This window comes from Canis aureus, chromosome 2 (genome assembly GCF_053574225.1).
Source record: "Canis aureus isolate CA01 chromosome 2, VMU_Caureus_v.1.0, whole genome shotgun sequence".
In the NCBI taxonomy this organism is placed as follows: domain Eukaryota; kingdom Metazoa; phylum Chordata; class Mammalia; order Carnivora; family Canidae; genus Canis; species Canis aureus.
Genome location: NC_135612.1, coordinates 18,493,144 through 18,506,423, shown reverse-complemented (window position 1 = coordinate 18,506,423; position 13,280 = coordinate 18,493,144). Strand labels below are relative to the sequence as shown.

Sequence of the window (13,280 nt, the reverse complement as noted above, 5' to 3'; positions counted from 1 at the left end):
TCATTTGATGTTTTAGAAATTTGGTGGTAGGTAGTGGATTCTGTTCATGGAATGCCAGGTAATCAAGAATAATCTTGCTTCCGTTGTTGGCAAATATTCTTGTACTTATTTCTTTGGTTGTTGAACAAAAGAAAAAGAATTCTTGGGGTAGATATAAAAGTGAGATTAATTTTAATTCATGATGTTAATTATTGTAATAAAAAAATAAATGAACCATGCAACTATTTTGGGCTTTCTCTAGTTATCAAATAAAAAATATTTTGCTGATCACAACTCTTCTTTATAAATGGTTATGCTTTTTTAAAGTACAAGTGTATTTTTAAGTGTATTTGAAATAAAATTTTGATCCCAATTTTTCCTAGATTCCTCCTTATTTTGCTTATTTTAATAACTTAATAAGGAACATGTACTGTACCATACATATCATTAAAGCAGTTTTATTTTTGAAGATATTTTTTCATACTGGAATTTTTTTTTCTAGATAACTGTTGAAGGAAAAAGCCAAGTGCTCAGTATTGAAAATCGAAATCTTTTTTATGAGATTCTCTGTGCTCTTATTAACCCAAAGCGCAAAGACACCAGAGGATTCAGTCACTTCACTGAGGTGACTGAGAATTTTGCCTTTTCTCTGCTAACTGATGTTACCTGTGGCTCTCCTGGTGAAAAGTAAGTGTTTTTTAATAATAATACCTTATATGTATTCCTTCACGGTGTATGAAGTACTATGCAATGCAAAATAACATTTAAATGTAACTAGGGATTAAACTGTCAGTGCATTGTATCTTTTTCCCTTTAAAGATAATAATTCATTCATTCATTCCTCATTCATTTATTCATGTAAGAGCTGGAGGGGGGGGTGGGTCCGAGGAGGCAGTGAGCAGACTCTGCTCTGAGCCAGAGCCCCATGCAGGGTTGGAACCCGCGACCCTGAGATCAGGACCTGAGCCAAACCAAGAGTCAGATGCTCCACCGACTGAACCACCCAGGCTCCCAATGCATTGTATCTAACGGGCAAATGAAGTAATTATTTGAAGAAAGCATAGTAACTATGTCAAGAAAAATGGACTTATACTGTCAATAGTACATTCCTCTTGTTGTGAAGGATTTTTTTTTAAGAATTAAAAAAATATCTATTGCTTACTCTTATGATGATAAAAAATACATTCTTTTATGTATGGAAAAATCCTTTTATTAAGGAGAAAAAGGAAGGTGACTCCAAATTTTAGACATGTTTTGATGTGCTGTGGCAGTGGAGTCATGGTTCAATTTTAGCCATTTAGAAGCAGCTCTCCTCGTGTTGTTGACCTGTTGAGTAGTTGTTTTGTGGTTGGAGTTTCATGACAGAGTGCAAACAAGAGGAAAAGGAAAAAATAAAATGTTCATTGTGTTCATTATCAATTTTATAATTAATTTTGTAACTTTATGTTAATATTCTTCAGAAGATATGGTGTTTTAAATTGCATTCCAAAGGTAAATAGAGTCACTATAGTACCAAGACTTAAAAATTTTTAATTTCTATTTGAGCTAACATAAAAATGGCTAATAGAAATTGGTTAGAAATTGAGAAATTGAGTGGTCCTTCCACTTCTCACAGAGTAATACAGGTTATTTAAAGAGCAGTGATTTTGAGGGGCACCTGGGTTGCTCAGTCACTTAAGCAACTGACTTGGTTTTGGCTCAGGTCGTGATCTCATGAGTCCTGACATTGAGCCTTGCCTCCAGGAGGAGGGCTCCTGGCTCAGCAGGGTGTCTGCTTGAGATTCTCTCCTTATGCCCCTCTCACCCCCAAGCATGAGCACGCACTCTCTCGCCTTCTAAAATAAGTAAATAAATCTTTAAAAAGAAAGCAATTACTATTACTTAATGGGACATATCTGATTAGGAGTGTTTATATGGGGCGTCTGGATGGCTCAGTCGGTTAAGCATCTGCCTTCAGCTCAGGTCATGATCCCAGGGTCCTGGGATTGAGGCTCCCCCACCCGGGAGCCGTCTCTGCTCAGTGGGGAGTCTGCTTCTCCCTCTCCCTCTTCCTCTGCCCCTCCCCCACTGAATTTGCTTTCTCTCTCGTGCTCGCTAGCTCTCAAATAAATTAGTACAATCTTAAAAAAGATAAAAGTGCGTAAATCTTTATAGCATTTATTATTTATTTGCTGATGAATGCTGTCATCAGTGTTTATTAAGTCACACTGAAATTCAGGGATATTTTGAAGACTGTTTTTTAAAAATCTGGAATAATAATTTAAATCATCTATATAGGGCCCTTTATGAACTCTGACAGGTTAATTAAAATAACATTCGGATATGTAAAACTTTTAGCTTTAGTTCTTAGATCATAAGACATACGAAGTTCAAAGAGATAGTCAATCCAGATATAAAAGGGTTATAACAGAAATCAAGGAATAAAAGAAGAGCTGATATTAACTGTACCTCTGCTCTAGTCTTGACATTGTATTAGACTGAACAATATGAAGTTGCCTTTTTTGTAGGTAGAATAGTATAATATATTGGAGACTATGTTTCAGCATAATCCTTACTAAAAATTATACATATTTTATTCTTATAAAAGATCATTTTAGCATCTGGTCCAAGGCAGGGTTTTTATTATTCCTGTTTGCAGACATAGAAACTGAGAGACCTTAAACAGCTTGTCAAGGGTCGGACCATTAGTCATGGTGAGGCCTCAATCCCAGGCCCGCCTGCATCCACATTCCTTGCTGGCCACCATGCCTTGTGGTCAGAAGAGACTATAACCACTTGCTTTGTAACAAAATCTCCACTTCCAGCCCTGTGGCTATAAAGTGCCCCTAGACTTTTTATCCCAGGTTAGTGCCAGGGTCAGTCTTGAGGTGAAGGTACAAAACCAGCATCCTTTACACTGTACTCTTCTTTCAACTCTGATGAGTGAGTCCTAAGGATCAAGGTTTTCTTTTTTTTAAGATTTTATTTATTCACGATAGACACACAGAGAGAGGCAGAGGCATAAGCAGAGGGAAAAACAATCTCCCCACAGGGAGCCTGATGTGGGACTCTTCGGGTTCATGGTCCCAGCCTAAGGCAGATGCTCAACCACTGAGCCACACAGATGCCCCAGGTTTTTCTTAATGGTGTTTATCAGAAAAGCTCTACATAACTTTTTTGGAGGCCCCTTCTCTATCCTCAGTACTGGTCCTAAGCGTCTATCTCAGAGCAGTGATTAGCAGTTTGGCTACTCAGTGCCTTTAATACATGTCTCCAGTGTCTTCAGAAACCTCTGAAATGGATCATTTCTTTACTACAAGTAAGTTTACAATGAGGCTACAGTGTGTGTGGTTAAAAATATCCTTTCTTTTCTCTCTTGAACTATGTTCAGCTGTGTTGTTCAGTGAAGCCAGATAGTTCATAGCTTTATAATTCCCCGTAATCCCAATTCTTTCCTTTTGTCTTCCCATATTTGTACAAGATCACTAGAATATTGAGGTTGTTTTAGATGCGAACCATCCACCCGGCTGTGAAAGTTGGTTTCCATATTTGTGCCCTCCGCATAGGGAGAATTCAAGAGTGTAAGATCCCCAGAAGGAGTTACCTTTTCTCCCTTGTTGCCGAATATGTTCTCAAGCTTGGAATGGTATCTGGTTTGTGGTGGATTTTCAGTGGTTATAGTATAACGAGTGAATAGAATAAATAAATGGATCAATATGTTTACTGCCATGTGTTTCCTCTCCACAAACTTACCTTTCCTTCCAAGTTGTCTGTGGAAAGGAAGCAGCACATCCAATGGCAGTCAGCCAAGAATAGTGTGGTGTCTTTGGGGAAATCATGAGCCTTTAAATATTAAACATACAATAGGATTCATATGTGTGTGAAAGAATCAGACTTGGGATTTTAGAGGCAGCATGTTGAAGACAATGTCAAAAGTTTAAGAATGTGATAAATCAAGGAATAGGAGGACTGCATAGGAGATCATTGTTCAGATAAGATGAGCACTGAAATTAAGGCACAGACTTGGGGAGGATGGTAACTTGAAAACCGTTAAGTGGAAGAATTATCATCCAGTGACAAATTAAACAGAAAATAAGAGCTATCAACACTAGTTTTTTTTTGTTTTGTTTTTTTTGTTTTTTAACCTGGAAAACTCTAAAGCTGGTGACTATGCTGGTATGTGTTATGTATACATTATCTTAAGCAGTATTCAGGAGCATCTGCTGAGAGTGAAAGATTTGGGAATTGAGCAGGGATGTTGAGAATGATGACATCTAGAGCAATTACTTGGAAGCCAAGTAAAAACTGTCAAGTGGCACTGAGGGCACAGCTGTGGTTGGTCACTGGATTTGTAGTGGTTCCAGTCTACATATTAATGTGGAGTTCTCCCTCTGACTTCAACCAGGATGTAAAGCAGATTGTGGGATTGATCAAAGAGAATGTGGTAGAAGGGCATGGATCTAGGAGTGTCAGTGAGAGTATAGTCATTTGTAAGTGAGAGGGGCCAGGAATTTGGCACACTAGTGTCAGAGGTAGGTAGAGTACTGTGTGTGTTAGATTGGTCTCAGATGCCAAGATACTGGCATCCAGGATGTCTCTGATGGGCTAAATCTCAGTAGATCCAGGGAGAGTGGGTGGAGGGTTTGCAACCATGTTGGTGAGATTCACTGGTCTCAACCACACTGTACCTGTCAGGGGGTGCTGCAGTGGCAGCTTTTAGCTTACCGTCACCAGTGAAGATATGGGAGGCTGGATGGGATGATGAAGAGATGAGTTTTTGGTGAGCTGTTGTGAATACAGATTGAGATGTTTGGGGAGGAGTCTTGAACAACAGAGGTCAGTGCCTGTGTGAATGGCTGGATTAAAGATAGATATTTGAAGGCACTGATTCAAATGTAGTTAAAGTTATGGAAGATTTTTTTTTAAAGATTTTGTTTATTTATTTGAGAGGGAGAGAAAACATGCATGAACATGAGTAAAGGGAGGAATGTGGGGAGAATGGGGTTTGGGGGAGGGAATCTCAAGCACACTTCAGGCTGAGCAGGACCCCAACCTGGTGCTCGGTCTCATGATCCTGAAGTCATGAGCTGAGCACAAACCAAGAGTCAGAACCGACTGAACCACCTAGGAGCCCCATGGAAGATTTTTTTAGAGAGAGGATTTAACTAGAGGAAAAAACCCTTCCTCTTTCCTTTTCTTCTCAGATTTTCCGTTTACAGTTCTCTGCTCCATTTCCCAGGTTAGGGATTTTGATAAGGTATCATTTAGATCCATGATTTAATTATTCATACTCTTTTTCTGTTGTGGTCCATATAACTTTTAACATTTAATGCATAATTTTTATCCTAACATCCCAATATTCTCCAAACTTCTTCAGGCAGGATTCAGATCTGATTTATTTTTGTATCTCTTCATTGTTCATAATCATAATGGGTCCAAGACAAGATTTATCAGGTTCCTTGGCAGAGTGGTAAAAAAAAAAAAATTAGACTTGTAGAACCTCTAGCGTCCTCTTCAGACAAGGATTCTTCTGAGTAAGTCTGGGGTATGATCTTTTTTAAACATACTTCCGAGTGATTTCAACACATACCGAGGTTTGGAAGCATTTTCACAGAGCACAGGATCTTAGGCCTACAATGTTTAAACAGGGATGTCATAGAGTGAGCCCAGGTCTAGGTTGTTTCTCTTACCAATCACATGATTAGATTCAAAATGCTCTAACGATAGAAAGAGATGAGGTAAACTCTTGATGAAAACATGCTCTAGGTATATAAGGCTTATGGTATTCTTAAATAAAGCAGAGTTTTCAATTTAGTGGTGCACCCTTTCCTCAAACTATTCCACCAGTACTGATGTGACTAAAACAAAAAAGTACATTTTATGGGCACAGATTATATCTGATATCCATTAAACAGCTTTCCTAAACCCGTGTTTTAGATTACAAGGGGATCAGGCCAAAGGATGCAGAAAGTGCTGTGCAAAAAATCATGACCGTTAACCACAAAAGAACTGAAAGTGCATTGTCTTTACTGCCTCTGAGCTAGGAATGCTATGGCTGTGCATAAAGAACAGAACCCCTGTGTACATGGATTTTAACAAATATAAGTAGATGCGTAGGTAAATGCATGCCATTTTAGCAGAGCCTTTGCTTTTCTCTTCTAGAAGCAAAACTATCCTTGACAGTTGCCCATATTTGTCCATCCTGGCTCTTCACTGGTATCCTCAGCAAATCAATGGGCACAAGTTTGAAGGAAAAGAAGGTGACTATATCCGAGTTCCAGAGAGGTTATTGGAGATTCCAGATGCAGAAATGATGGCTGGAAAAAGTACATGTACATTAGTCCAGTTTACAGAGTATAGCAGCCAGCAGTGGTTTACAACTGGAAACAATCTCCATGCCCTGAAAAATAAGGTAATCTATCATTTAAAGAATTCTGTGGTTGGAAACAGATTTTTTTCCTTAGCAGACACACTCCTCAGAATGCATTTACGTGATCAGATTTGTGGGAAGGACTACACATGGTGAGCTAATTATGAGACATGTCCCATCTTTATGGACTATTTGTAGAATGTATAGTCTCATATATATAGTTGGAAATATTTCCTTCACGTTTTATTGAGAAAAGCATATATAGTGGGGGAAGTAAAAAATGTAGCCTTCACTAATATCATATCATATTCCTCACTCCTGATGAAGTTGGACATGGAGTTAAAGGGAGCATCATCAGCTGAAGGCTGCTCAGGAACTGAAATAGAGGTAGAACGTTTGCAATGAAAAAACATACTCCCCGCATTCATAAGGAACCTAATAATATAAATAGTGGCGTTAAGCAAGTGACTAGAGTAACTAGGAATATGAATCAAAGTTCAGAATTCAGTCATGACATTTATTTTAAAATATCACCCATTTCTCTGTGCGTTGTGACGCTGCAGGTACTATCTTTGAGTGTGAAAGGTCAGAGTTCACAGCCCCTGACTGACAACAATGAGGTCCTCTACAGGATTTATGCCGCTGAACCTAGGATTATTCCCCAGACGTCTCTGTGTCTCCTTTGGAATCAGGCTGCTGCAAGGTACTTAATAATTCTTTAAAATCAAATTGCAGTCCTTCCCTGTTCTATTACCATTGAGCCCAGCTTCTGTACCGAACAGAGAGGGTGACCTCAGGTGAAACTTGTGGAGTGGAGACAAATCTCTGCCATAAAGATGACAAAGCAGCATAGGAAGTGGCCTAGCATTGTGCAGGGAGCAAGTGCAGCCCAACAACCTAAATGTGTGTTTCGCACACTATTTACTTCTTTATTATTACTGCTTCCCTTGAACCTAGCATGACTTCTGCTCAAATCACATAACCTTCCTGTGGTTATTGGTTAATTTATTGGCAGGAAAGGAAATTTTCTTTGCCCCTTCCATCTGGCTTATGGTTCTGGCTCTGATGCTCTGTGTTTAGAGAGATTAGCAGGGATTTATAATTCTAGTCCACATATGGCTTGGAGTACATTTTGGAATTAAGCCATGCACAGGAATGGGAGAACAGAATGATTCTTCTGTAGAAGCTCATTGGCCTCACCTGGCCTCAGGTTTCTTAGCAGTTCTATCACCCGGAGCTCAGTTAATGCCGGAAGGTCAGGCGTTGCTTGCCCAGAGGGTAGAGGTTCCAAACCAGTCACTTGGTTCTGTTTATTTCTGACTTTCAGCTGCACAGACTAAAATTCTAAATACATTTAACAGCTTTGTTGGGTAACCAACTGTCCCCCCAAACAGCAAAATTCTGGTTAGTCTTTTTCTTTGTGAAAAAATAATTTTCAGCTGAAATTTTGCATGCCTGATGACGGATCTTAAACTTAATACATAGGTACTGTGCCATCCTTAATCCATAACTCATAATGAATGTTTCAGACTTGAATCTGCAGTGGGGGTTAGGTTTTACGCCCTTAAAGTAAAGGATTCAAGATGCACTGAAAGGGAGGAGACCCCACCAGGGGTCACGGAAGAACGCTCAGAAGGCTTGGCACGTGACATGACGTTTGCTGTAATCATGACAGAGTTTTTATGTTAAAAGCCAGATCTTCTAGAAGAAACATTCGAAAGAACCCTAGAAAGCATTTATGTAATATATGTGGCTTCAAAAGAGAAAAACAAAAAAGATGAAGAAAGTAATGTGGAAAATCTTTTAAGGAACTTACGTGATTTGAAATACAAGGAGTTGTGAAATGAGGAAGGGTAAAGAGGGTGTGTGTAGTGGCTCTGCCCATCCTTTGGTATTTTCGAATGTGAGGAAGGCATGCCTTCTGATGAAAACCTGGGGTGTATTTGCTTCAGATTAGGCACTAGCACTGCTCTGTTGAGAAGACCAGCTTCTCTGGTATCAGAAATGCTTTTGCAGGTTTGGTGAGTATTTAGGCTGCTTCTTAAGGTATCTTGTGGGACCTATTGTGTCATGTCTAGGACAAGATGTTCCCTCCAGCATTTTTCCTTGAAAATTGGTCTGCTTGATGCTTGAGTAAAGAACACTTAAGTTCACCAAGTTATTTTTACCTTAAAAGCCATCTCAGTACCTCACGTGTTGATTAAAGAGCATTAGTGACCATTGTGTTTTTGCCCTAGCTGGTCGTCTGACAGTCAGTTTTGCAAAGTGGTCGAGGACACTTCAGACTATGTGGAATGTGCCTGTTCGTACATGTCCATGTACGCAGTCTATGCCCAGACCGACAACTTGTCTTCATACAATGAAGCTTTTTTCTCTTCTGGATTTATATGTATCTCAGGTCAGTTGTGGCATTTTTACCTCAATAGTTTTGAACATTTATAAGAATGAAAGTCTGTTTTCCCATGTTTGCAAATGTACTGTAATTCATCAGTACTAGGAAAAGATAAACTTTACCATTGTCTTATTCATTACTTCATAGAGTGGATGTTTATAGAAGGCCAACTGCGTAGTGATATAATGAATAACGAGGATATAATAAAGGATACAGTATAATTATATAGTAAAGTATAATAAGGAAGAGACAGTTCAACTCATAAAATATAAAATACAGCGTGAGACAGAAGCTAGATAACAGGCAAAGGTAGAGTTAGTGTTGTGAGATAGAGGGCAGGTTCTCCGATAGAATGTTAGGATTGTCTGAGATAAGATATACAAAGCATTTTTTATATTCATTTAAAAAACCAAACATACAGTCTAGGAGTTCTAAATATACTCAACCACTGTGTTAAAAAATAAATTATCTCTTACCTTCTATATCTAGGCTCCATTTCTGGAAGAATGGGAACCCCAATTATATTAATGTCTGTCAAATTATTCACCTGTACCTTAATTTTTGAGAAGTATAAGACTATTCTCATTTGCTGTATTATGTAGGTGGGAGTCTGAGAATTCCTTAAACTGGTTTTCTGCTGCCTATACTCACTCGTTCCATGCTCTTAGTCATCTTTTACAATCCTCTGCTGCTTCTGTGAACAATGAGCTATACAGAGAACTGCGTCTAGGGTACCTCTGGAGCCAGGTTGCCTGGGTTCAAATCTTGGTTCTGCCAGTGGCTAGGTGTGGGACCTGGAGCAAATTATTTAGTTTCTCTATGCCTCAGTTTCTCCACCCATAATAAATGATTTTAAATTGTATTATTATAACAGGGTGGTAAATGTACTAGCTCAGACATTTCCAGTATCCTGCTTTAATAATGTTTTGTCTGTAAATGTGATTATCGCTGCATTTGTGTCTTTTTTTATTTGATGTGCAAACATCCTCTCTAATAATCTTTATTATGAAACTTTTGTGGCAGTAGACACAAGTAATTAATTATTATTTTTTATCCTAGTTATTTAAAATCTTTTCACTGTAATTTCTTTTTATAAGATTATACGTTTCTCTTAATTTATCTTAATTTTAAACCTAACAGATTCAATAGCAAAAGTTAATACTTTATTTATTTATTTTTATTGGAGTTTGATTTGCCAACATATAGCATAACACCCAGTGCTCATCCCATCAAGTGCCCCCCTCAGTGCCCGTCACCCAATTAGTAATTTCTTATTCTTTATAGAATCTTTTATAAGGATAACCTTTCTTGCTTGATAGATTCTTCTTGGTCTACATAGTTCCAAAATCATATAAAGACATCATATTTTATTTCAATGCTAATATATTTACAAAAATCTCATAGACATAAATCCAAAAGGTAAAATGTTGCAGTAAAATCTAGGTATAATTTTATGTATTTCCATAGAGACATAAACCCAAGTGCTGCTGTGACTCACAAAAATCCCTTGGTTGTTCTAAATACTGAACATCAAAACAAAGTTTTAAAAACTAAAGAGATAATGTCTTGATTCTATAGAGGACTAGTAGGATTGAAACATATTTTCTTGGAAGAATTGTTAATGAATATATCTGTTTTGCAAAATCAACATGTAAATATCAGTATCTGTCTTTATTACTTTTAACTTAGAGTTACATTTCAAATACTGGGTTTATTCCACCTCCGTCCATGACATATTGTAGTGTACATTGCATGGTCTGTAGATTAGTAGGAGACATAAAGTCCTGTGTTTGTATCTCAGTTTCCACTCTCATGGGAAGATAATTGTCCATCCCTCTAATAGGCCTGAGGAGCTAGAGATGAGAATTTTATGTATCTTACATACACATTTCATTTATTTATTTATTTTTTATTTTAATAGGCTCCACACCCAATGTGGGGCTTGAACTCACAAATCTAAGACCAAGAGCTGCATGCTCTACTGACTAAGCCAGCCAGGCACCCCTTACATACACATTTTATAATTTATGTCAGATCACAACAAATGTCCATCTGAATTTGGAAGCAGTCTGACCAGCTCTTTTCATGAAAAGTGGCAATGTACAATTAGGCACAAAGTAAACCTTTTTATTTAAATCAGAACAGATTACGGTGTCTCCATTCCAGTTCTAGTTTATAGGTCTGGTTACTATACTAGAGCAGAACAACTAAAATGATCAAAGTATGTGAAATGGGCGTACAGGCCAAAAAGTTTAATTATTTCTCAGCTTAGAAAGATGAAATATGAGGGTATATCTGTGGCTTTTTATTTTTTAAAGATTTTATTTATTCATGAGAGACACGGAGAGAGGCAGAGACATAGCCAGAGGGGGAAGTAGGCTCCCTGCAGGGAGCCCAATACCGGACTTGATCCCAGGATCCCAGGATCATGCCCTGAGCCAAACAGACGCTCAACCACTGAGCCACCCAGGCGTCGTCCTTATCTCTGTGGCTTTTAAAATTGTAAACAAGTTTACCAAATTTTAAGAAATTAGACAAAGGTTATACTTTGAAGCTAAAAAGATAGAAAGAGAGGACAATTAAAACATAACTGTGCACTTGATATAACACTATAAAACTCACTGTCAAAAGTGACTTGAAAGAAATGCAACTTAAAATAACTTTAAATGATAATGCCACAATGTCATAATCTTACAGTGTAATTATTACAGAACCTATGCATGGTTTGAGGTACACAGTACTTTCTGGAGATATTGTCGAAGAAGCCTACCCTGCTTTCTGTAACTGTTGATATTATACTTAGACAATTGGGTTGGAACCAGAATGATTTTGACTTTCAGAACAATTCCTACAGCCTTATGATCTGAACAAGACCATGTAGCATTCCATAATCCATTTTAGTTTTAATATCAATATGTGAGCTTGGTCTTATGTGATGCACTTGCTGCACTTAGCACTTGCTGAGTCTCTTATGTTCTTTTAAGCTGAGATTTTAAAGATGGACCACAGACCTCACGTCTATTTCATTTGTTCTTTTTTTGTTTTCTTATGGTGAGAAATCATTTAACACAATAGTCAAACTAAAGCTTTCCCTTTTAAGTGGCTGATGGCTTTATGTACTTGACAGATTACTAAGTGTATACATGTCAACACAATGTCAGTTTTACAGTTAGGTAACAGAAAATAATTGTCTATAAATTGCTAGATAATAAGACTTACAGGATAAATAAATCAGTACAATCCAAAGTCCTCTGAGTCTTGCTTATTCTTTTGTCCAAGGTTTATTAAACTGCAAGACTTCTAGTTATGACTTTTATGTTTTACAAGTTGAGATTCTGATAGTTTTTCCAGATGCCACCAATTCATTTCAAATTATTTTTTGAAAGTAAGAGATTTTTCTAAAATTTTTGTCACATTCTTCCAAAAATATCAGGTTTACACTGTAATCATTTTCCTAAAATAACCATTATGGTTATGGGGAAGGTATATCAAGACAGCTTCATTCTATCAAGGGGGAGAGTAATTATGAACATGAAAAATAGAAAAAAATATTAGAATTTTTTTTCAAACAAAGTCATTTGAAGAGATAACTGTGAGTAGTAAGTCAAAGAGCTTAGTTTTAATTCTGACATAGCATAAAAATGTTGGATTTCTCTGTACATGTTGGTGTATTATTTAGGATGCACTTGGCTGCAAGTAACAGAAGACAACTCCCATTTCTTAAACAAATCTAGTTCAGGGTTGATTCATTCAGTACCTTAGTGGCCCGACCCCCATCTCATTTTTCTGTCTTGCTCTCCTCAAAGATTTTGTTTTCTGTCTTGCCCCTACATGGTCTTGAGCTGGCTACAACTCTCAGCGTCACACGACGGCATCTTGGCTGCCAGAGGAAAGGCACTTACTTGGATCCTGTTTTAAGAACAATGAAAACTTTCCTGAAAACCACCCAGAATGTTTTCCCATACATCTGTTTGCCTAGAATTATGTCCTCTGACCTTTCATAAACCAGTCCGTGTCCGAGAGAGGCTACGACTAGAAATACAGACACAAGCAGTAGTAGAGCAGCAAGCAACTACCTTTTTGAACATTGTGTCCCCATTGCTCAGCACAGCCACTGATGTGTAGTAGTTTCTCAATAACTAGCTGTTAAATTAATACATGAATGAATATACATTATTGATTGACATCCCCCAATAATTAGCTATTCTTGTGACTGTGTAAGTCAGTATCATGCTTTGAACTCCCAAACTATCTCATTTTAGCATTTTTTAATAAGAATTTTTCTGAAATACAGCATACTCTTTTTTTTTTTTTTTTGCTTTCACTCAGGATAGTTTAATACAGCACTCTCCCAATAGATCTTGCTGTAATGATCGAAATGTTCCATCCTGTCCAATGTGGTAGCTACTATCCACACCTCATTATTGAAATATGACTGGAACAAGTGAGGAACTGAAGTTTTCATTCTATTTAATTTTAATTAATTAAAATGTAGATAGCCATGTGTGGCTGTTGAATCTTTCAGAGTCAACACTGATTCTCTGGAGGCTGGTCTCCCGG

General features: G+C 37.7%; 1 protein-coding gene across 1 annotated transcript in view; it reads left to right on the top strand.

Moving 5' to 3' along the window:
* The window catches only part of ADGRV1 (adhesion G protein-coupled receptor V1), a 521,868-nt gene that overhangs the window by 221,150 nt on the left and 287,438 nt on the right, over positions 1–13,280 (top strand). The window contains exons 79-82 of the mRNA XM_077865031.1: positions 482–666; positions 6,121–6,370; positions 6,892–7,031; positions 8,566–8,726. Of these exons, the coding sequence (XP_077721157.1) occupies positions 482–666; positions 6,121–6,370; positions 6,892–7,031; positions 8,566–8,726 (736 nt within the window). The remainder of the gene's footprint in view (positions 1–481; positions 667–6,120; positions 6,371–6,891; positions 7,032–8,565; positions 8,727–13,280) is intronic.